This window comes from Emys orbicularis, chromosome 6, assembly GCF_028017835.1.
Source record: "Emys orbicularis isolate rEmyOrb1 chromosome 6, rEmyOrb1.hap1, whole genome shotgun sequence".
Classification (NCBI taxonomy): Eukaryota; Metazoa; Chordata; order Testudines; family Emydidae; genus Emys; species Emys orbicularis.
This window is the reverse complement of record NC_088688.1, coordinates 106,680,569-106,706,386: the sequence shown is the minus strand read 5'-3', so window position 1 is coordinate 106,706,386 and position 25,818 is coordinate 106,680,569. Positions and strand designations below refer to the sequence as shown.

At 38.6% G+C, this 25,818-nt stretch overlaps 1 protein-coding gene across 1 annotated transcript in view; it reads left to right on the top strand.

Annotated features, from left to right (window-relative positions):
* The window catches only part of CCDC171 (coiled-coil domain containing 171), a 224,415-nt gene that overhangs the window by 104,375 nt on the left and 94,222 nt on the right, over positions 1-25,818 (top strand). Inside the window, exons 17-22 of the mRNA XM_065406609.1 lie at positions 4,294-4,798; positions 5,599-5,715; positions 11,684-11,737; positions 17,656-17,882; positions 18,523-18,705; positions 20,608-20,793. Of these exons, the coding sequence (XP_065262681.1) occupies positions 4,294-4,798; positions 5,599-5,715; positions 11,684-11,737; positions 17,656-17,882; positions 18,523-18,705; positions 20,608-20,793 (1,272 nt within the window). The remainder of the gene's footprint in view (positions 1-4,293; positions 4,799-5,598; positions 5,716-11,683; positions 11,738-17,655; positions 17,883-18,522; positions 18,706-20,607; positions 20,794-25,818) is intronic.

Sequence of the window (25,818 nt, the reverse complement as noted above, 5' to 3'; positions counted from 1 at the left end):
GGGTCAGGACCCCTACAATTACAACACCATGAAATTTCAGGTTTAAATAGCTGAAATAATGAAATTTACTATTTTTAAAATCCTATGACTGTGAAATTGACCAAAATGGATTGTGAATTTGGTAGGGCCCTCTTTATGAATGAGCAGGACAAGAGGTAAATGCAGGGTGTGAATTCTTGTTCCTGAGCACAAGGTGCCTGTTTTTCCTTCTACTCCATTCTGTGTAGTCACACCTGTGTAGTCACACCTGGGTTTAAATCTCTATCATAGCAGAATGGTTGCTTATTTTACACACACTTTGCGCAGATATAAATGACTACAAGGTGCAAGGCAGCAGAGAACCAGGCCATGGTCTACACTCCTCAGGGTTCTCCATGATTGTATCCTTGGACATTGACAATGCGGGGTTGCTCTTAGCCCTGTTTTTGCACCATTGCTTTTGCATTTTAGGGAAATTGGTGCTGGACCTGAATTTGACCCAACATGTTTGGGAATCAGGCCTTTTTAAATATGATTTTATATATATTCTACGGTGTATCTCAGTGATGAATGCTAGACTCTTAACATTTTCTTTCGCATGGAGAAAAAAGACTGTTTTGATTTATTTTTTCAAGTAAAGAAATAAACACTGTTAAGTAGTAATGGCACAAAATGAGAATACTGCTGACACCAGCAGAAAAATATTATAATATTTTGCACTTGTATAGTGTCTTCCACCCCAGGATCTTAAAGTGCCTTACAAACATTAATGAATTAAGCCTTGCAAGACCGCTTTGAGATAGGAAATTATTATTAAGCTCATTTGATATTCACCCTGCTTCCTTCCAGACATTCACTGCTGAAGATTGTTTAAAAGTTTAAATAAGGGACTTACAAGCTGTGTTTAATTTTGCAGGCAGTCATCAGTATTAGTATATAACATTGCGAACTGTCTCTGCACAGAGGTACACCTTGGAAATCTTTTGATGAGGTCATCAGATTAATTGACAGCTGTGGCTGTATAGCAACATGAGTAATGCTACTTTGAGACTTTTGGATGGTTAGTATTGCATTGGTGCAGGAAGCCTTCCAAAGTGCAATGTAAGATTTCAATAACTGGCTTTTTAAAATATAACAGTGCAATTTGGAAGATTCGTGCCAGTATTGTAATGACACCTGGCAGTGCTGCTGTCCTCGTCCTGAAGCATTCTGGGCCCCTGATCCCAACTGGGGTCTTTGGATGCTGCTAGATAATACTCTACAACTGTTGCTCTCAGTTAATTAGATGACCTAAGTAGAAAGTAGGTTAGGGTTGCCAACTTTCTACTTGCACAAAACTGAACACCCGTGTCTTGCGTCCTGCCCCACCCCTCATCCAAAGCCCTGCCCCTGCCCTGCCCCTTCTCCGAGGCCCCAACCCCGCTCACTCCATCCCCTCTCCCTCTGTTGCTCGCTCTCCCCACCCTCACTTACTTGCTCATTTTCACCGGGCTGGGGCAGGGGGTTGGAGTGCGGGAGGGGGTGAGGGCTCTGGGGTGGGGCCAGAGATGAGGGGTTTGGGGTGCAGGAGGGTGCTCTGGGCTGGGAGGTGGAGCCGAGGGGTTCGGAGTGTGGTAGGGGGCTCCAGGCTGAGGCAGGGGGTTGCGGTGTGGGAGGGGGTATGGGCTCTGGGCTGGGGATGCGGGTTCTGGGGTGGGGCCAGAAATTAGGAGTTCAGGCTGCAGGAGGGGGCTCCAGGTTGGGGAAGGGGGTTGGGGTACAGGAGAGGGTGAGGGTTCTGGCAGGGGGATGCAGGGGCCAGCGATGAGGGGCTTGGGGTATAGGAGGGTGCTCTGGGCTGGGACTGAGGGGTTCAGAGGGTGGGAGGGGGATTGGGGGTTGGGGCGCTGGAGGGGGTCAGGGGTGCAGGCTCTGGGTGATGCTTACCTCAAGCAGCTCCCAGAAGCAGCAGCATGTCCCCCCTCTGGCTCCTATGCAGAGGCGTGGACAGGCGGCTCTGCACGCTGCCCCATCACAGGCGTCACCCCCGCAGCTCCCATTGGCTGTGGTTCCTGGCCAATGGGAGCTGTGGGGGCGGCGCCTGTGGATGGGACTGCGCACAGAGCCCCCTGGCTGCCCCTAGGTGTAGGAGCTGGAGCAGGGACATGCCACTGCTTCCGGGAGCCTCACGGAGCCACAACAGGCAGCCTTAGCCCCGCTGTGCCGTGGACCGGATTTTTAATGGCCCGGTGAGTGGTTCTGACTGGACCCACTAGGGTCCCTTTTCAACCAGGCGTTCCAATAAAAAACCGGACACCTGGCAATCCTAAAAAAGGGTCAGTGTTCTTCTGTGGAGCAGAACCTCTCAAAGTGGCCTTGTCACAGAGTTCTAGTAAACAGGGATGGCTGTAGATGTGTTAGAGGATGCCTGAGGCTCCTCATTGGCAGCTGGACTTAAAATGAATGTAACTTCCAGTGCTTTTGTGGGAAGAGTAAGGTCCTCCATTTTGATGTTCATAGGGTCACCTCTGACCTTGAACAGGGTCTGCCAATAAATTCCTTCAGTCTAAAATTAAAATATACATTTGGAAATATCTGTTTTGAGAAACCTAATGAATATGTGGAATGTACTCCCTTGTCTCAGACATGTCATTTCTTCAGAATGTGTGCAGACTTGTAGAAAATATCCTGTGATTTCCTAATATCCATTACAGTGAGTAATTAACTGTTTTTGCTTTTGGTTTTTTTTCACCATTTTAGTGGGCTCCACTAAAACTAATATATGTTATGGCTTTAGATGAATTGATATCCGCGAAGATATTGGGATAGAAACAAAAACCTAAAGCTATTAACAAAAAGAGGAATGTTAATTTCAGCTCTTTTAGAAATATAACAAGGTTTGCAAAATAGGAAAGGAAAAAAATCCTCTAGAGAGAGAAAATATTTCCTTGTTGATTTGGCATGTTTTATTAAGAAGCGTGATTTTTACAGAAGAAGCAGGTGAACTAGCTGAGGACGTCGCTATATTGCAATTGTATCAAAAGTCACTTATGTAAGATATAAAAATAAAATAATTGAAATACAGTGAAACCTTTTGAAGTCCAAGTGTCATTAAGTCTCTAGTTTGCAATCTGTCTTCTTGCCAACATAAAGGATAAGGACCCAGCAAGAAATAGGATAAAATAGAGTTCTACTCTCCAGGGGAGTGTCTAATTTTTGTTAATGAACTTGAAGTTCACAGAGTTCTTTAACTCAGTAAGGCATCCCTCAAAGCTCATACGCTCCAGGAAGTCAGCCCGCCGCTCTTAAAGGAGCTAACCCTGCTATTTCTCTCCAAAAAATGTACTTTTAAGTTTCTAAGAAGATATTAGAAACAATGTAGAGTAAGAGAAAAACAATTAAAAATCATTGTAAAAGTGAAAACAGATGTAGCTTCATTTTTAAACCTGTGTTTATGGTTAAAGAATAATTTATATACTTGTACAATATATTTGAAAGGTTTTAGGTTTTGTTCATTTTCTCATCTTGAAAATTTTTAAAAATAATCATTAAACAGAGTACATGATTCTAGTGCTGGTATTTCATAGACCTATAGGGATTGCACTTTAAATGTGCTTACTTAAATGCTGGCCTGTCAGCTCTGAGGGTTAGGAACCATAAATTGATTTCCAAATCCAAATTACCTTTTTAGTGCCTTCCCGACACACTATCAGATAGTATTTGGTTCTTGCAGAATAAGCCCTGTAAATAATGCAATAGTCCCAAAAGACTTTGTAGATGAAAAAAACTTCCTTTTAAAGTAGAATACTGATGCAATAAATCCTGTAAATTAAATTATGAAATTAATCCACTTAATGCATTTCTACATAGTAGAAATACTAAAATAAGTGTTTCTTTTGATTTAACTTGTCTTTTACTTTGAAGAGCAACATAGTTGTTCTTTCTAAAAATTGGACCTGGTGTTGCTTGCAGATAAGCTGATTGAGGATACTATGCTATCTTCTATCACAAAGACGAGAATTAAAAATTGGAGTCCGTATTCTTGTTGGAGAAGCATGGTAAATCATTGCTATAACACTGTTGTGCTTCCATAGTTACTGAATGATTGTCCTCCAAAGATAGAGAAAAGTTAAATTAATTCTGTAGACATACCTGAATATGATGATTTCTATTATGATTCTTTTACTTAAATCACTGCCATATTTGATCTGAACAGAAGAGAAATAAATGGAATAAATAAGCCTTCTCTTTTAGCTTTAGTTAGTGGAGAGTTCAGTAGATATTTCTCTATTTTAAAAATTATGCTCTAGTTTAAATCCACTTTTGTCTTTACAGAAATATCAAGAAATTGCAGAAAAAGCCAAGGAAAGATGTTCTGTCATTGAAAAAGCACGAGAGCAGTTGGTCCATGAAAATTCACAATTGAAAAGTATATTAATGCAGACACAAAAGGAACATACGTCTCTGCTGGCTGCCTGTGCACTAATGGGTGGTGCCTTATATCCTCTATACAGCCGATTATGTGCCTTGTCTACACAAAGAGACTTTCTCCAGGATCAGGTCCACACCTATGAAGTACTCAAACAGGAAATTAGGACTCTGGTCAGTGCTTTGTCTGATGTAGAGGAAAAGAGGCAAGATGAAGTGAAGATAAAGAAAAAGCATTTCAAAGGCATGATACATGTATTCCGGAAAGGTGTTATTGCAGTTCTAGCAGCACACAGACTTCAAATTTTGGGACAGTCAAGTAGCTCTCTTTTCTCCTGGGTAGATGGCTTCAAAGAAGGCATAGGAATCCTAGTTTGCATAGGAGAGGCCAAGGGGAAACACAATCTGTCAAGTAAGATAATTGATTTGTTCTTTTATAATGTTATATCAGATTGCACTGTTGGTGCTTAACTTATTATTTATTATTTGTTTATTTATTTAATAATAATGTGTAAAGACAAATATAGTGCTGACTTGACTTGAAAAAATATTTTTATGCACATATTGAATGTGAGGCTCCCCCAAATACAAATATTTTCTATCTGTTTATTGAATAGTGAAAAAGAAGGTGGTGCTGTGTGTGTGTGTGTGTACGTGTGTGTGTGTGTGTGTGTGTATATCATCAGATATCTGTGATAGATTTATATTACCTTTCCAGAAAAAGAGGTTGCAAACATTTCAGTATTATGCTACCTGGTTCACTGCCCTGTGAAGTCTCCAAACAAATGGAGATCCAGAAAAAAGGTCCTGATTAAAAAGCCAAAGTGCTAATCTACATTATGTGTATTTCATACTAAAAATAAAATAATATTAGTATGGGATTATTAAATCTTCATTTGCAGAGTACAGTAACTGTAAAAACATTGTACATTTACTGTAGTATGAAGGTAAGCAAAAACACATTTACTCATTTTATGGTTTCTCTGAGTAAGAGGAAGTGATAAACGAAAGAACAAATAATTATTTTCCCATTTAACAGCTGAAGGTGGCATAGTGCATGTGAACACCATCTAAAATTTCTTGAAAGAAAAGTAGAATCCTGGCATGAATTTTGTGTAAACTTTATTTTGATCCGTTTCTTAAACAACTGAAGATTGTAGTGTACCATATTAGCTCATCCAATGTTACTTTTTATTACATTTTGTTTCACAGAACACCAAAAGGAACAAATCCATTGTCTTCAAGCACTCAACTGGTTTACTAGTTCTGACCTTCTTGCTGCAATAATCAGTTCGGTGGCCGAATTACAGGAAGTTGTTAGCAAAACAGGTAATTGTTAAATATATTGTTGTAGTAGAGAATATAAAAAGTGGTATGTTATGTGATTTCCTATTTGAGGATTTTATATCTTCAAATGTCTTCTCTCCTGGCTCAAATTTCTGGAGGTGGAAAGTTGTTTGGGGAGTCTAATTTTCTTCATCTTTATCGGTAGTTGTACTTGTACTTGTGTTTTTCGTTTTGGATGCTTTTGCATATACATATCCACACCACACACACATGCTCACATGTGGTAGGTAGTACGTAAATCGCTGCCCGACATACCCTTACCTGATTTCCAATATGGGTTGCAAAATATACCCTTTTGTTCTTTCCCTCCATGCTCTTACAATTTTCCTACATCTCTCTCTATTTAGTGGTTTGCTTATTTAGTGATGTATAGATCATCATCTTTATTGTTGTTTATTGTAACTCTCCTAAGGTCCCAATCAGGATTAGGGCCCCATTATGCTGTATAAACAGCATCTGTAACTACTAGCATGACAGATTGCATTGACTTCTAGAGAGTGGTAAACAAATATTTGATTCCCTAAAACCTGATACATCTGACCATAAAGGGAAATTAAAGCTTAGCCATTTTAATGAACCATATCTGGATAGTGATTGCCTCCGTCTTCCAATTCAAGATTCATAAAACTTTCGTTTAACTTCTCTGTAAATCTAGCCCAGCGCGGTCAGCCCTATTCAGATTAGGGATACCTAGTAGTTTTGAAATTCTTGCTGTAACATTAAAGAGATAACCACTTTTTCTAATATTAGTGAGGTACCAGTGCATGAGACTCACAAGCAGTAGCTTGCTGCTTTGGTAGATGCTCTCAACTGCACTAAATATTTGTTAATTAAAAATGATTGTAAGACAACTCTTTAAATCTCATTAATTGTAGAATGGTCAAAAGCAGCCAACATTTATTACTGGCCTATTCAGAGAAACTAATCTTGTGTATAGAAAGCCAGTAATTCCTGAGTTCAATCCCACCTCTTCTACTGACTCAGAGTGTGGCTTTGGGCAAGTTACTTCACCTTCCATCCTGTGCCTCATCTATCTGTGTACATGGGAATAATAACATTTCACAGCCTCATAAGAGGGTTCTGAAAATTAATTTGATTGTATGTAAACTACTTTTAAGAAGTTTTAGATCTAGCCTGATAGTCTGGGAGCAAATCTCATTCTGTGGACAGCTAGCTATAGAAAGGTCATTTGAGTTGTAAAAATCTACAGAATCATAATTTCAATGGTGTTCACCCTCTGTGGTGTGGCAAGAGGGGACTTTCTGCCTACCCAGCCCCAGGTCTTCTGGTTGGTGGACATTTTGATGATACATCATTGGAAATGAGTCAAGTTAGGTATTATCTAAAAGCCCCGTCTCCCATGACCAAAATGGTACCAAACATGACAAACTTGAAACAATTATGAAGAGAAATGAGAAAATGTTTAAAAATCAACGTTTTTTTTTAAATTATACTTGAACTCAGAGATGCATTGCTTACATAAAAAAAAGACATTGATCTTTGGTAATCCTAGGTAAGTTACCATTGACATATAGGACTGAAAACATTTATTCATCAAAGTCATCGTAACTGTTGTCTCTATCTAGGGCACCAAACCACTGCTAGACATATTGTCACACTGATCCTCATCGGTGCTCCAGTAGCACATCTTCGTAGAAGGCAGGTTGCTGGCCAAATATTTTCAGGGTGATGAGCATCTGGTCTTTGCACAAAAACATTTGATTGGCTAAAGGATTGATTTGGGAGCTCATGGTATTTCACACACAACTGGTGTGATTGGTCCATCCTTCCAGACCCATCCATGCTCAACAGGGGAAGGTAGGCTTGAATGTGCTCAATCATTCCTGAGCCATTCCATTGCTTGACAGTTTTCTCTCTTGATAGCAGGTATAAATGCCCCCCTTGTTGGTGGTAATTTTTTCTGTCTGCTTCTTGGAAAATATCCACCAGCATAGCTCTGCAAGTATCTTAATGTTGTCTTCTAATGATGAACTCTCCATATGAATGTCTCCAATGCATTTGTGACCTCATCAGTGACTATCTCAGCCATTCCAAGCACCTTCAGAGTGAGGAAATAGTCTTTAGAAGCTGAATCAAATGCCTTCCAGTAAAATAATTTGGCCTTTTCAGCCAACATTCCAGCAGTGTCACATTCTGAACAGGGGTGCTGGAACAGTTTGTATAGTGGGAGTGCTGAGAGCCATTGAACCAAACTGTAAACCCTGTATATAATGGAAACCACTTCAAGCCAGGGGGTGCTCCCGCACCCCTAGCATCTCTAGTTCCAGCACCTATGATCCTGAAAGGGCATGGATTCCTAATAGCTTTTAATGGTCCGAGTGATAGGAATACATCTCTGAGGGATATACAAGTCATTCTGTTCCCCAGCAGCAGGCACAAAAACAGAATCTTGCAGAAGTCTTGGGTAGCATCACACCGAGAACACTAGAACCTCTGTGTTTTGTGCAAAAATCTGGAGTATAATAGACCCTCTCTCTCTGTAGCATTGATGGCATGCAAAATAATTTTAGTGTCAGTCTCCTCTTGGAAATGACTAAGAAACTCCACTGAACAGTGTGAGGCAGCAGCTTTATTAAGCCATGCGACAATGAAATTCTTTAGAGTTGTTCATATGCTGGAGCATTTTTCCTGCAAGGTATATGGTTAACTCATCCTTCGTGTGAGTATGAGACATTGTGACATTGGAGATGTTTGTGATTTTGTATTGGACAGGTGCAATACCATGGAGTCTCTTCTTCTGGTAATATTTTAATTGATTTCTGTGCATACATGTCAAATACAAGGTGGACTTCATCATAGGTCCAGTATTTATTTTCTCTGTAGCCTCATAATGAAGCGTACAACCAAGTGATAGTTTTTGGTTTGTTGAGAGCTTGTACATCAGACATACAATGTGTGAATGCTATGTTGAAAGGCCTCTGCTGGTATAAGAACCAGTCACATTGTCAGTCGGCGCTGGCTTAGAAGACCACGCAAGATGTGCCTAAGTTAGCTTTTCGCCTGGCACATAATTGTTCCGTCGCATTCAAACATCAGTCATGGTACTACGGAGAAGGTGTACTTATTCAAAGTCTCACTTAGATTAATATCACGCTGAGAGCTGGACACAACTAAGAGACAAGCAAACAATGACCTGTCTGTGCTTAGCTCTGTAATACACCCTGCCACCTTTGCTCTGACTTTTTTCTTTGCATTCAAGCATAGCTTTAGTCTGTTTTTCTTGATTGAAGCCCATAGATTGATGGACCCTTGGATAATTCTTTGGGTTCTGAAGGCTTCATACAAGTCATGACCCAAAGTATCCATTCGACTGACATCTTTAGCTATCTAATCACTGAAGACTGCTTTCATCATGATATTAATGAGCTCCAGTCTGTCATGTGCACATTGGTTGCCAGTGCGAGTAAGCTTAACCTTCAGATGGGGCATGCTACTTCTTGGGAAATCATCCTAACACTGCTTATTGTTTTGTTTGAAATTCAGTGGAGTTCTGGGGTTGTCAGGAAAACAGAGAGAGCATTTGGATGCTGTGTTATGCCCACCAACCCCCCAATGAATTTCATTGCTCTGTTTTTGTGTTCCAGGGGTTTGTCTGAACCAAGTGCACAGAATTTCCATTTCAAAATTCCTCCCATGTGTCAGTCAGGCACCTCCTTTTCTACACCTCCTATTCCTGCGAGGTACTAGGCAATCATTGCAGAATAGCTGGTTAAATCTAAAGCAAAAGTGCTACAAGGTGAAAATTCCAGTTAGCAGTCCATCCTGGCAGATTGAATAAAGTGCAGCAAAGACTTTTCCACGGAGCTGGCACTTGCCCTGGCATTTTTAACTTTTTCCTGGTGCCTGATGTACTTCTTTTCCAACCTTGCCAAATTCAGCTTATGAGTGCACTGCTTATAGCAGTTACAGGCTATAAGAATGGTCAGACACATAAATGAACACGATATGTTGGGGAAGTTTCAATACAGCTTTTGTAAAGGAAATCATGCCTCCCCAATTTATTAGAATTCTTCGATGGTGTCAACAAGCATGTGGACAAGAGTGATCCAGTTGATATAGTGTACATGGCCTTTCAGAAAGCCTTTGACTATGTCTTACACCAAAGGCTCTTAAACAAAGTAAGTATCCCAGTCCTGGGATAAGAAGGAAGGTCTTCTCATGGATCAGTAACTGGTTAAAAGACAGGAAACAAATAGGAAAAACGGGTCCATTTTCACAACGGAAAATGGTAAATAGTGGTGTCCCCCAAGGATCTGTACTGGGGCCAGTGCTGTTCCACCATTCATAAATAATCTGGAAAAGGGTGGCAAAGTTTGCAGATGACACAAAATTATTTGAGATAGTTAAGTCAAAGCTAACTGCAAAGAGTTACAAAGGGATCTCCCAAAACTGGGTGACTGGGCAACAAAATGGCAGATGAAATTCAATGTTGATAAATGCAAAACAATGCACTTTGTAAAACATAATCCCAACTATACATAAAAAATGATTGGGTCTAAATTAGCTGTTGCAACTTATGAAAGAGATATTGGAGTCATTGTGGATAGTTCTCTGAAAGCATCTGCTCAGTGTACAGCAGCAGTCAAAAAAGCAAACAGAATGTTAGGAACCACTAGGAAAGGGATAAATAATAAGACAGAACATATCATAATGCTACTATATAAATCCATGGGAAGCCTATACCTTGAATACTGTGTACAGTTTGGGTCACCTCATCTAAAAAAAAACAAAAATACAAAAAAGATGCATTAGAATTGGAAAAAGTACAGAGAAGGGCAGCATAAATGATTTAGGGGGGTTGGAACAGCTTCCATATGAGGAGAGATTAAAAAAACTGGGACTGGTCACCTTAGAAAGAAGACAACTAATGAGAAATATAATAGAGTACAATAAAATCGTGAATGGTGTGGAGAAAGTGAATAAGGAAGGAATTTATACCTCTCATAACACAAGAACCAGAGATCACCCAATGAAATTAATAGGCAGCAGGCTGAAAACTAATGTAAGAAAGTACTTTTTTTATTGCAAGGGGATGTTGTGAAGGCCAAAAATATAACTGGGTTCAAAAGAGAATTAGGTAAGTTCATGGAGGATAGGTCCATCAATGGCTGCTAGCCAACTAGTCAGAGATGCAACCCCATGCTCTGGGTGTCCCTAAACTCTGACTGCCAGAAGCTGGGACTGGATAACAGGGGATGGATCATTGGATAGTTGCTCTGTTCTGTTCATTCCTTCTGAAGCATTTGGCACTGGCCACTGTCAGAAGACACTACTGAGCTAGGTGGTCATTGGTCTGACCAAGTATGGTCATTCTTATGCTAGCATGTAACATGCCACTGAGCATTGTGTTTAACCAAGTTCTTTGTGGTGGTATTCTCCAAAGATTCAGCTGCTAGTTGGAACTTTTCATCTTGCAATTTTTGCCTAAACATTATCAAGACTAAAGTAAAAACAAAGATTTTGTAATAAATTACTTTGGGATTATGTTATGTAATGCATGTTATGTAACTATGTGCATACTGTTTGCAGATGAAGTCCATTAATTTCTGGCAGGATGCTGACATCTTAAACAGTGCCTCATTGCAACTCTTTTGGCATAATAAAGCTGATAATCAATACCACTGAACCACTTATGTTTTGCTAATCATGGCAAAGTCAACTTGAAGCACTCTTTCCATAGTATTCTGTAACATTAAAAAACCGGGTATCATGTACTGAGTATTAACTGATAACACAATTTAACTTTGTGAGGGCTCTATGTTTGACATGTCTGTGTTAAAGTATAATGTAAAAATTATGTTTAAACATTTTCTTGAATATATATCTACATAATTGTTCTAGGTTTGTCATGTTTGATGGCACTGGGTTTGTGGGAGAAAGGGCTTTTGAATGATACCTAATGACATTGTGTTATCAAAATTTCCACCAGCTGCAAGACTTGGAGCCAGGAGAGCAGCAAGTCCCCACTGCCGTTCCACAGCAGGTGATCCCATCAAAATTACAATTCTGTAGAGTTTTACAAATCAAATGACACCTCCCTTCCCTTACTATCATTAACTTGCCCATGGAATTACACATGGTCCCAGATTATGATTTGATTCATTGCTAGCCAGAGAGACAGTGAAAGCTTTTCCTTGCGAGTTTGGAACATCCAAAACATCCAGATTTAGAGTGCCGGTTTGTGTACTCATATGTTGGTGAAAAACATCAAATAAGGTATCCAGTCAACATTTCAAGGCTTCAGGTAGTTGTTCCTTAATGAACATGGGAAATCTTTTGTTTCGTTATCCATTTCCCCTCTGATGGAAAACTTGATTATTCCCAACATACTGAAAACTCTTTAACTGCTCTTATGTCTGAAATGTTCAGAGCACACCCTGAATGAACACCTAATTCTTCCTGAATGCTCTAACCAATTCTGATTGAAAGGTTACATTTCCAAATGAGCTATGCTCCTAAGCCATTCTCTGGCCACTACACTATTCCACCAGTGCCAAGTGGTCTTAAACCAGTCACATCCAACCTTGGAGGGTCTCTCTTGAATGGTGGAATCTCAGGAAGAATAGAGATACCGTGGTGGCTCCTACCTACCTCCCTACCATCAGAGAACAGAGGTCATGGTCAGAACGTCCGTACATCCTGTAGAGCACTGACTGTTATAATAGCAGCCTTCAGGCTGCTTCAAATTTGTGTCAGGTACTGGACTGCTGCAGAACACAGCCAAGATTAGAGGAATACAAAGGCCACTCCCACTTCTGAGTTGCGCCCAGTGCCTTCCAACCACAGCTGAGGACCTTGGGTCCCATGGCACTGTGCCCAGCTGTGCTTTGCAAACAATGAGCTGATAGTTCTTAATCACCAGTGGCTTTAATATTTGATGTGTTCGGCATGGGAACGTAGGAATTGCTATAGCAAGTCTGGCCCAGGGGTCTGTGTAATCCAATGTCATGTCTTTGACAGTGGACAGCACCAGTTGCTTCTGGAGGAAGGTACAGAAATCCCTGTAATGAACAATTTTGGAATTTCCCCCCCTGTCATCGAGGGAAGTTTCTTACTTACCCTGGAAAGTTAATATTTTGCTAATGACCTAAAGCATGATGGTTTCTGTATCCCTTATATTTTAACATTTTTAGTGTACTCTGTATGTTTTAATCTTTTTTTAATCCTGGGAAACTCTTGACTTCACTGATATTTTGTGGCATGGAGTTACACAAATTAATTATGTTTTGTATATGCAAGGAAGCATTAGACTCTTTGCAACATTCTTATGCTCCTTCATTGCTCTTTGCTCCCTGGTAGTCCTATAGTCACAAATATTCTCTGACAGAAATTAAATATATCAGAAGTGAAGAAGCAGGACTGCAAGAAAGTAAAGAAAATTGAGGAGTAGAGACATGATATACCCAAGATCAAACAGCAAATGGGCTCCAGAGAGCCAGGAACAGAACCCAGTCTCCTCACTTCCAGTTCTAGGTCCTGTCCACCAGATCATCCTGTTAGCCAGTAATTCAAATTCACATCCCAACACTGCCAATTCAAGCCTTTTGGATTGCACTGTATGTCAAAATGCATAGGAGCCGTTTACACAGGAGTGCATGCTTTCCTGTATCTGGACAATTGGCTGATCAATGACAGCACTTTAAAAAGGATTTCAAAGATAAGTCATATTAGCATTGAGGTGCTGAAATCACTAACTTTCTTATACTACTCAAATCCCTGGAATATATAGGAGTCCTGCTAGCCATTGTTTAGATGAAATCCTTTTTGTTTAAGAGTCAGACACTGTAGAATTCATGGGCAGAATAAAAGAGGCACGAGAAGGCCTCAGCAAAGAACCATGTGGAAATATTTGGTCTCATGGTCACAACAGCTTTTCTGATTCCCATCGTATGTGTCTACTTAATTTGCCCTCAGAGTATCCTGACATCTAGCTGCTCATGTGTGACTCAGACTTTTGATCTTATCTAAGTGAAAGAAACCCTTCAAGAAACTTTGGCTTGGTAAAAATAGTAAATAAATTAAAATCAGAGGCAACATTTCAAAAGCACCTAAATGATGCAGCTTAAGAGCCTAACTCTCATTTTGAAAAGAGAACATAGGCCTCTATGAGCCTAATTCTCATTGACAGTCAAAGGGATTTATGCTCCTAAATGCTTAAGACTCTTAAGTCACTTAGATTCAAAGTTTCAAAAGTTCCTAGGTGGTCAACCTGTTTATAGCAGTGGCTCATTTGATATCTTTCTGCACTTCTGGGTTTCCTCTTCCAAATACACTTCAGGGTACACTGCAAAGGGGAAAGTCACAGAAATATTCAAAACTTTATTGAAGCAGCCAAACATACACAGGAGACAGGAGAAATGTGCAGGGTCTCTTTAAGAAACTTGTAAGTATGGACAAGTCAAAAAGACGGTAACTTGGGAATTGCAGTCATTTGGGAGGGGTTGAGGTAAAGGAAAGGGACTGAATCCAAAGCTTTCAAGCAACACTGAGATTTTTTGGTGGTGTGCTTTTTAGTTTGTTTTTGTGTGGGGGGGGGGGAAGGAAGGCAAATTGATGTGTGCTTTTGTTTTATTTTTAATTTTGAATTTTGGAGTTTTTCCTTTATAAACATTTCTCTATAAAACCTGTTTTCCTAATAGATTTGTCCTTACTCATGTAGTCTTAACACTATAGGGTTGGAATGGTTTATCTTTAGATTTACTTAAAAAGGCCTGTAAAGTGCATTTTCTCTTTTGTTTTTTTTAATACAAATTGTACTTCATTAGCACTCAGAGGAATCAAGCAACAAATACAGATATTGTCTGCTGTAACATAAACTGAATTTCTGAAGCTTAATATGAATATTTTAGTTCCTCTATAGTATTAATCAGTTTATTCTTTACCTTCATTCTATTTCACTCAAAACAAAACAGAATTCTCCCTCCACCTGTCACGAGAGGAAGGTTTGTCACTTTTCATTGCCTTTTGCTTCATTTGTTTAATAAAGAATTGATTGCTCTTTGTACTGTAACTTTATTTGTGTAAGCCATTTCTTACATGCTCATCACAACATAAAATATTTATTGCTTTTACTGTAATTCTCTGATAGTCTGTGGCCAGGTACTTAAAGTGTATATGTTCTTTTCCCACTTGTTATAGATATAGAAGAATACAGTACCTTATGGAATTACACTGTATTCTCATTTCGCCTTGCAAAGCAGTCAGTAAATCACGCCAAAACATTTCTGTGTTTTAGTCAAAACCATTATTCATTAAAAATTAACTAGAAGCGATTGTGACGGGTTGGACTCCTTGGGAAGCCACCTGATGTGCTGAGATACCACTGAGTCTACCTGTTCTGCCACTTTAACCTGTCTTGCTGAGCCAGGCTCTTTAAACCTCCTCTAACATACACACAGAGGCAGGGCCACACCCCGCTGCAGATCAGCTCTGGGAAGACTCAGTTTAAGGGACTTGCTCCAGCACTCAGATGTCCACCTTCCTTGGAGTACAGACCCAAAGATATATTATGAAATTTGCCCCCTCCCTCAATGTGGAGAGAGGTGTACACACTTCTTACCTCCCCTCCCCCACCCCAGTTAGAAATTACAGAAACTGGGTTTAATAATAAACAAAACAATTTTTTTAACTGTAAAAAGCAGATTTTAAGGGGTAAAAGGGGTAACAAACAGAACAAAGCAGATTACTAAGCAAATGAAATCAAACACGCAAACTAAGCTAGTTTCACTAAAAAAATTGGTTACAAATAGTATTTCTCACCCTAGATATTGTTGCAGGCAGTTTGCAAAGTTTCTGTGGTTCAGAGTTCCAGTTATATTCCTTTTCAGACTAGACCCCTGTTTCAGTTTGGACTCCCCCCTTGCCTTCTTTTTTGCAGTCTTTCTTCTTGGGCAGACAGTCCAGGGAGAGGAGGAGTCCTGTTTGCCTTCCTTCCCACCCTTAAATAGGATTTGCATAAGGTGGGAATCCTTTGTTTCCCAAACTTGGCCCCCCTTCCCTTACATTGGAAAGTTACAAGAAGTCCCAGGTAATGTTTTAGTATCAGGTGACAAGACCACCTGACTCTGTAGGATCACAGCATCCATGAGTCAGTGGCAGTATGGAGAGTCCACAGGAAGGCCCAGCTTTTCACAGTCTATCGACCTTGCTGGTGGGCCATCTGCCCTGTCTGGCTTTTCCATTTTTGTACCTGAAGTGTTAGCAGTGGGCGTCACCCAAAGTAGCATAGTTGAAATACAGATACATAGTCAATATTCCTAACTTCAGATACAGAAATGATACCGGCATACAAATTGGATACTGGCATTCAGTAAATCATAACCTTTCCAATGATATCTCACATGAGCCATCTTGCATAAACTATATTTCAGTTATGTCCTATTCATATCATAAGCATATTTTCATAAAGAATATGGAATGACATGTCACAGTGATGCTTTGATAGTTTGGGGAGCATAAAAGCAAAGTTTATCTCTGTGCTAATCTTCAAAATCAAAAGTCTACATATTCAGTCTGGTGGCACACAAAATCAATCTCTTTTTGTGTGTGTGTATGAAACCATCATTTCAAATTGCTACAATACATATGACAGAATATGGCGCAATGTAGATGCGTTATCATGCAAAGAGTATTTTGATTTGATCACGTGCTATAATATTCTTTGTTCACTTATGGTTGATTCTACCTGTATAATTTCGATAATGCTCTGATACCCATTGTAAAGAATGCTCTATAAGTCTTCATGTTCTATTTGTTTGAACCTTTTGATTTGATCCTTTATAGTATAAAGAAGAATTATTTGTTTTAAAGAAGCTGTCTTATTTTTTCTGCTCGCGCTTTAAAGAAAATATTTTAATTCACTACAGCAACAGGAGATCTGGTGTACTACTGAATGTAAATAAGTTCCTCCATGCTTGTCATCTTACACTGATAGTATCATAAGACAAGTAATGACAGATTAAGACCTGCCTAGCAGAGGGAAAACTAAATTACAAGACTTTTATTAAGGCATAAATAAACCTATTAACCGTTATCTGGAATACCAATTAGTAGAAGGAGCACTGACAATTTTATTTATCAACATTAAACACAATTATTAATTACAGACCTGACGAATCTAGCAGTAAGCAGGACATGTTGGGTGTGCTGGGGCCTTAAGTCCATTATATGAGAAGGATGATTACCAAAATCCTGTGGGAAAATAAGTAATTGTAGCTGTAAAATTTTAATTGCCTTGGAATAAGGTAAATTATATTCTCTTGTCTCAGAATATAAATAGTATGGCATTAAGGTACCAAGCCTCACTAGTTTTAAACAGCAAATTATTTAGACAACTATGCTGAAAAAAAGAAGAAAAACAGTCATAAATTTGCATTTTAAATATTGCAATAAAGTGATTTACCTTCTGCTGTCAAATGTGTGAACACATGCAAAGATATTTGTCACACAGTATGTAGTTTGCGTGCATCAGAAACGTTTGCATTTTATTAATCCAAAGGTTGGACTATACAAGAAAAAGGACTTAAAATACAGTATTGGAGGAGAACATAGAATTATTTGAAAAATTATATATTAACAAAACAGTTATTTTTATTGGGCCAAATTCTGCACCTATGTTTGTACATATAACTCCAGTGGTAGTCAGAAGAAGCAGCACGTTCTATCTGAAGGTAGAATTTGGCCCAAATTCTCTACTTGGGGAAGACTCCTTTTGATTGGAATAAGAGCATTGTCTGAGTAAGGATGTCAGGCTCAAGCCCAATGAGCTGAGTCTTCCTCCCTTAGTTCAATGGCAACATTCCCAACAATCTTATTCAGACATATATATGTTTTTGTAAAATGAGAATAAGAAAGAACCCACTTTTTTAATATGTATTTCTTTTTTCTTTTTTTTTCTTAAAGATCCAAATTCCTGGCTTTGTGGACACTTACTCATAAGTGCAGCCAGGAATTCTTTTTCAAAACTCATGGACAGACTTAATGTGCTAATGGAGACTATAGCAGTGGATAGCAGCAGGACCATCACATATGTAGAGAAGGACTCCTTGGTTCAAAGACTGGCTCGTGGACTTCATAAAATAAATGCACAGGCACTAAAAGCTGGACTAGGTGATAGAATACCCATTACAGTATGTGTATTTCTTGCTGATTTATATATATATAAAATTTCACAGAATAATTATAGTAGAGTTTTCAAAACAGTTATGATGCTCATTTCATTTTCAGGTTGTGCTTCACAGCTGACTTTAATTTAACTAACTCGTATACAAAATTAAATGGTGATTTACACCTGAAAAGATTGGGCCCTGAATCGGTTACATCTTTTAATATAAAATTAAAGAATTGTAAGGCAAGAGATTTGGTTGTATTAAGATTGAAATAATTTTTCTCTTCTAAATACTATCAAAATGGAGTTTTCTTTGTAAGGACATCCTGTAACCCCTTTTGAAGTTAAGATTAATGATTTTGTTAATTTTTTTTCCGCCTTCTCTTCTTCCAGTGTACTTTGGTAATGCAAAATACATGTTATGTTTTTGCAAAAACTCAGTTAAACTTCTTCTCCCCAAATATCTATTCTATGTATGTATGTATTTAGGAATTTTTCAGTGACCCACAACAGCAGGTGAAACAGTGTTCTGTGTGTGTGTGTGTTGGTGAATGCGTGCAGAATGAAAGCTTCATTTAATTTGCTTGGGTATTAAATGCTATTGATTTATTGCTAAAATAGCACATTTTATAGCACATAAAATTATTTCCGTTTACTAACAGAAAAGCATAGCATCCTTGCAGAAGCAAATATTTGAATTTACACAAAGGCTGCATACAGCAGAAGTGGAACGCCGTTCACTACGCTTAGAACTCTCAGAATTCAAACGGAATTTGAATGAGATGAAAAAAGAGGCTGACAAAGCCCAGAGCCTGCAAGAGCAATTAAATGCATTTAAGCAATCTGTAAGTATATTTAATTTAGAAAAGACTGGCTTAAAGGAAAGCCTCCTTTTACATATTTTTGATTTGTGTTCTTTAGAAAAATAAGTATAAATCCAATTATTAACAGAATTTTCCAGAAAACTTGCCCCGTGAATGTCACCAAGCTGCAAGCTAGATGTATTAAAAAGTGACTTTTTTCCATAGGAGTTTCTTTTTATTTTTCAGAATGAGATATTTTGGGTGAATTACACGTTTGCTGTTTGACAGACCCAATTTTTCTTACACATGCTGAAAATGTTCATTTCTGATTTATACACCATACAGGACTTATATATGTTCCCTCAAATAGGGCAGTCATGCATTTTTAATAAGTATGGTACATTCATGACAACATTGTACAGCATAAACACAATATTTTAAGCTCTGTTCTACCCTTGCTCCATATTCTGAAACACCTCTTTACTGTATCTTTTGTTATGGGTCAAGTCCTGAAGCTAGTTTGTGTCAATAAGTGCAATCTTGAGAATAGTTTGTCTCTTGTGGGAGAGAATTTATGCAGATGATTTTACCACATCCCCAGCAGGCTGTATTTGCCAAACCCTCTCTCTGTGCCTCTTCCTGGAGCCACTGTATTTACTACAGCCATAAGGCTGCGTTGATCACTGCACAGCTACAGCTGGTAGGGATGAAAGGGAGGGACTAAAAACAGGTCCCTTTACCTTTTAAAAAAACCCAAACTGTCTAGCACAGGATCGATAGAATTACTTCAAGGGCTGTATCCTCCATCGTCTCTTGACTGTGCAGGGAATGGAGGTTTTTTCAGACTGATGCATCCTCATTGCAGATCAGAGGCTGTTCTCCATTGTAACCACATGGCAGACTCTCCACAGCTGGCAGGGAGTAATTCATTCTCCTCTAGGAGGTTGGAGATGTACTGGGCATCTTCACCGCCTCCCCTAACAAAACTCTGAGCTCATTTCTGTAGAGGGCATTCAGATCAAGTCAATCTTCATCCAGGAAAAGGGAATGAACAGTTATATGAGTGCTCTGTAGCTTCCCTGGTGTGTGTAGAAACATCCTGTTTTTGGGATGTGTAGTAGCTTCCACAAATTGTGATGGATTTATTTTCTGAGGACTCATCAACACCTAACAATCATGTGCACAAGGGAGGTATGATTTTTTAAGCACACCAACGTGTCCTGCACTAACTGGGCTGTGTGGACCCTGCTGTCACGAACTAAAAGTTCCCTATTGTGTATTAATGTAGTGCTGCATCGAACAGTGGAGATAGGAGATCAAAGTGTTCTGTAACTTAATTTTCCCACATCAAGGGTCTGTCTATTGTGCTTACTGTCTCCAGCAGGTAGAACAGTTGAACAAGTGTATCTCATGTCTTCAGTTTTGTTTTTAACGGGCTTTTTTCCCTTACACTTTCTTAAATTGTCAGATTAAATTGTCACTTTTTAGATTGTCAGTTAAGTGCTGTCCCTCAGGAGACACTTCCTTTCTTTGTCTTCTGGAGCACTCTGTGAGAAGCAGGTCCACACAGGAATTTATAAGGGGTTAACAGGGTTTGTACTGAAATGCAGAAATACTCAACTGCAAATTCCCTCCTTTAGTAAACACTTTTTTTTAACAATTGAGATGTGTCCTCTTTGATCTGTTTTGGAATCACACAAAAAAATTTTCAGTATACTTTGTAAATACACTACAGATTTTCTTAAGAAAATACAATGAATAAAGTAATTTAACAATGTTTTGCAATGATCTTCACTTTAGGAAAAAAGGTCTCTTGGGCAGATATTGAGCATTTTAAAACTTTTTGCATCAGAATGTTGTGTATTAGCAAGTAGAATTCTAAAAGTGAAGTGGATAAACAATGGAGTTATTCTATGATAGAACACAATTTATTTCCTTTATCAGAAATTGATCACCCATGAGAGGTTTGAAAGTGCATGTGAAGAACTGAATAATGCATTACATCGAGAGCAGCAGGCACAAATGCTTTTGAATGAGCAGGCACAACAGCTACAGGAGTTAAATTATAAACTGGAATTGCACTCAAGTGAAGAAGCGGACAAAAACCAAACCCTAAGTGAAGCTGTAAAGGTAGGACAATATTGCTTCTAAATAGAGGCAAACACAACTTCTGTTCTCTCAAGTGCATGGGCTAACATTGGCAACCCTCACAAGTACTCTCATGAATAATCCCATGAAAGTAAATGGGACTGTTTGCAGGAATAAGGATTACTCAATCCAATGAGAGTTGAGGTTGATCAGGAGATAATTATTACCTTTTATGATGAGGTCTTGTAGGGTGTAGCGTCCATTTTTAATATTGGGAGTGGCATATGTGCACTGGAAAATATTATCACTATTTATTTGTTAAGCATTGACAATTAATTTGTTCCTGTACAAGATACAAATCAAGACAGTCCCTGTCTTGAGTTTATAATCTAAAAGAGAGGATGACACTGAGGGCTTGGCTACACTTGCAAGTTAGAGCGCATTAAAGCAGCCCCAGGCGCCCTAACTCATGACCTGTCCACACTGGACTCTGCAGCTGGAGCGCCTGGACTCTGCAGCTGGAGCGTTCCTGGTAATCCACCTCCACGGGAAGCATAACGCTTGCTGCGCCTCGGCTGAAATGCCCCAGCGTCAGTGTGAACGGGGTGTTGCATTACTGCGCTTTGATCTGCCTCCGGAAACGTCCCATAATCCCCTTAAGTCAAGTGTCCACTCTTGTTATTTTTTTTTTAACTCGGCTGTAGGAATGCGGATATGCCCTTTCAAAGCTCCATTTCTGACAGCCGGCATGCTTATTTGCCATTAGTGTGGAATGCTGCTTGCTGTGAGTGTGTGTGTGAGAGAGAGAAAGACGGGGGAGAGGGGGGGGTCTGCTGCTGTCTGAACTTACACGACAGCATGCTGACATGCTCTCAGCCCCCCCAAAACCCATTCTCTCTCCCCCCACATACACACAACACACTCCCTGTCACACTCCACCCCATCCCCCCCATTTGAAAAGCACGTTGCAGCCACGTGCATGCTGCGATAGCTACCACAATGCATTGCTCTCTGTGGCGTTGCAAGAGCTGCTAATGTGGCCATGCCAGTGCGCTTGAATCTGACAGTGTGAACACACTGCAGCGCTTTCCCGACTGCGCTCTCCGAGGGCTGGTTTAACTTACAGCGCTCTTCATCTGCAAGTGTAGCCATGCCCCCAGACAGGTAGTCAATATAGACTTTTAAAAATTAGTTATTCTGATCTCACTCTCTCCTCAAATGTAACTTTGGGCGGAGAAAGCATTTGACTCAGTTTAGCATACATTGGAGTGAGTAAAAGGAGTAGGGGCCCGGTCTCATTAGGATTTAGAAGCTGTCCCTTGCATAAGGGATAACAAAGGGAAAAGGAAATGAAATGAACGTCAAGACTACAATTTTGCCAAAATGAAGGAGTGGAGAACGAATATGAACAGAAATCAGAATAATAGATTAAAGCCAGAACAGACCATTGTGATGATCTAGTCTGACCTCCTGCATATCACAAAACATAACCTTTCTCCAAATAATTTCTACATCAAGCCAAATAGCTTGTGGTCAAACTAGAGCATATTTTTTAGAAAGGGATCTAATCTTGATTTAAATGTGATGGAGAATTTACCACTACCATATATTGTATGTAGGCTAGAATGGAGCTGAACAGGTATTTTAAGATAAGGGTATGAAGTTTAAACTTGATGTTAACTAGTAAGAGCTAGTAGAGGTATTCAGAGAAGTGTCATAATCTATAATTTTTGCAATTACATTTTGGACAAGCCAAAAGGTAGCAGAGCATGGACAACTATTATACCTTCAGGTCAGAAAGAAAGGGTTGGTTCAATACATTGTGGAGAAAGATGTAACACGATGTTGCAAATGTGAGTGATAGGGAAAATAGGGGTGTCACTTGTGATGAAGTGGGAGAGGTTTAGGAAGAAAAATAGAGCTCAGTGTTGGATGTGTTAATCTTGAGCTGACAGCAAACAAGCCAGGATATTTTGGAGAGATGGTTATGTATTTGGAACTGGACAAAAAAAGAAAGGTGAGGTATGCAGATATAGGTTTGAGAGTCATTGGCATAATGAGTATGTGATTAACCATGAGATTGCTCAGTAATAAGGTGAAAAGGAGGGGGCCAACAACAGAGTATTGTGAGAATCCAACAGAGAGGGGAGGAAGATGAACTGTGAAAGAAGAGAAGTCAAGAGGTTGGAAGAAAACCAAGAATATAGGCTATGAAAACCAATAGACAAGAGAGTAATCAACAATATAAGAGGTAGTAAAGGGGTCAAAGAGAATGAAGATGGAACAGAGGGCATTGGATTTTTTTATATATTTATATACACTATGAAAACCGTTCTATTACTCTTGGGGTTTATAAAGGCTTTTTTAAAAAATTGGACCAAATATAAATAAATAGTGTCATTTAAAGCAGCAGTTATAAATGGCCTAGTCAAGAGCTTAGAGGTAAAAGGGGGGAATGGAAATGGTAGTTAGGGAGAGGTGTCAGGTCAGGAATGTGGGGTTTTCTTTAGAGTGGTGTATGCTAGGGAAGGGGCCAGAAGAGAAGTAGTAGTTCACAGTAGCTATTCTTATAATTTGAAGTCGGAATTAGTTGCAAGTTGCCTTATATACTCCTACATGTATGTAACCAAACTTAATAGATTACTTCCTAGCTTTTTATAGTAAGAAAGCAATTAAAATGTCCTCTTTCTAAGATCTGTTTGTTCACTACAATGGAGAATTTTGTTTTCTAGTCTTCAGAAACGAAGGTGACCCTTTCCTTTAGAATAATGTATTCTATTAGTTGGAGGATACCACTTCCTATTTCCAAGCTTGTTTTTTTTATTAAACAAAAATTCATATAGCCCTTTCCACTGTAGTGTACCTTATTGTCATAATTCTGCTGTTTACACCTCCAACAGTTGTTGGCTATTGGGAGATTATGGTTTATTCTGGCTAGATTGAATAAATGTAATCCACTGGAACAGGCTGAGATTTTACCCTCTCATGATAGGGTGAAATCCAAGAATGTGGAGGAAATGGATCTTTGAAAGATTGCATGCCACATTTCACATTTGTATTAAGAGTCACTTGTCTTTTGAGAAACTATGCAGAAAATAGAATGGACAACATCCTCAATTCTGACAATGTTGATATTTTCTTCAGCTTGTTTGGCCCAAGGACAACTACTGCGCTCAAAACTCCTACATTGATAACTTTTTTGAAGGGAATACGGCCAACTAGGTGCCCAGCCTTGACTATTTAGTCCTTTTTAGTATTGGCTACTGAGATTATTTTAGAACCACCGAGGGAAGAGAATTTTTAAAAGATCAACAAAGAAGTGGGTTAGCATAGATATTAATGTTCACCAGTCTTTTCTTAACCTCTGGCTTTGTTTGAATCTATAAAATATTATATTCTATTTACAAATCATCCTCTACTCTACCCCTTGCTTTTTTCTTTCCAATAGCTTTCACTCCTCTTCAGATTATTGTTATTCTGAAAGTCAATAAAACAATCCAAAGAATAGTTGCATATTTAAATATTTCTTGGATTTGCGGAGTAAGAATTTTCATGCAGTATGATACAGAACTATTGCGGTAACAAGTGATAGAAATATTTTGTATTAAGAACTCATGTTACTTTTCAGATTTTTAAAAATTAAATATCTATTTTGTTTATCAAAAGCTTTTGTTGCTAGTTGCCTGAATCCTACATCTCTTCAGGATTAATGTCACAGGCAGAAAAATAATTTGTACTTGTGTCCCACATATTTTAACTGGCAGGTATTCTCTCTTCTTCAGCTGCTTAGATTCAGACAATCCCTTTTTTTGAGTACTGCAAGATCATTCTTTTCATTAAAGATATAAAACTGAAATATCATGTCCTGTCACACTCGCTAAATACATATCATTTATAAATGAACCCAACACAAAAGCATGTACAAAATTAGAGAGTAGTACATTGTATAAAAAGTGACACATTTTAAGATGAATTTTTAATTGAATTTGACAGAGGAATAATCTTGATGAAATTTTAACAGCTGACGCTAAAATAGTATACATTGAAATCTTTTTTTAAAACATGATTACTTTAAAATATCAATTTGTCATAATTTTCTAACAAAGAATAAAACGAAGAAATTGTTCAGCATTTTGAAATTTGATTCCCTGGTTTGAAATTTATACACACTTCAGTAGTAATCAGTAAGAAGATATCTCAGCTTTCACTTACTTTCATAAAGTAGGGTTATTAAAGCAGTGTTGCTTAATTTCTTAGCCTTATCAGTTTAGATTTTAATCCCATATATTTTTATCTTCCTAATGGCATTTACCACTGAGACACACATGGCAGCCAATTACATTTCAAGGTCAGATAGGACTAAGCAACAATTCTAATAGAACAAGTGGTGTAAGATTAGGTAAGTTACTAGCTCTGATCCCAACTGTCTGTGTAGAAAAAGAGAGACTTTTTGTGCTTGCTAACGAGGTATCCAAAGCACAAAGTATAGAATTTTACTTCTGCTGAAAGCATGTGTTAATTCCAAACAGTAAAATCCTCATTTTACCTACTTACAGGCACTATATATATCTATATATCTATATCCAATTCATTTTAGAGATGCATGTTAGTACTATAAAATATAATTAAAAGAATAAAGAATTTTACTACACAGTAATTTATGAAAGGATTCCTTGTAAATTGATAATAAACAGGGCAATATCTTGCATACATCTTTTGCCATGTTGCGTCCTGTAACTTATTACTGACCTAGTCCAAAAGAATGAAACATTATTTAAAGGGGAATAACATCTGGGGCTAGATTCTGATCTCATTTACGTTGTCATTAACCTTGAGTGGCTCTGTTGATTTCAGTGAAGTTACTCTTGATTTATAGCTGTGGGAGAGCAGAGTTCAGTCCTGGAGTTTTGAAAATGTATTTACTGTAGCAGTCCCTTCTAGATTGGAGTTGAGATGAGCCGTTTAGGTTTTTTAGATATTTCTAGATCATTATATATAGATAGCCATAACGTATACCCTCCTTTTAAAAAGCGTAGTGTTCTTTAACTAAATTGAATCATATAGAGC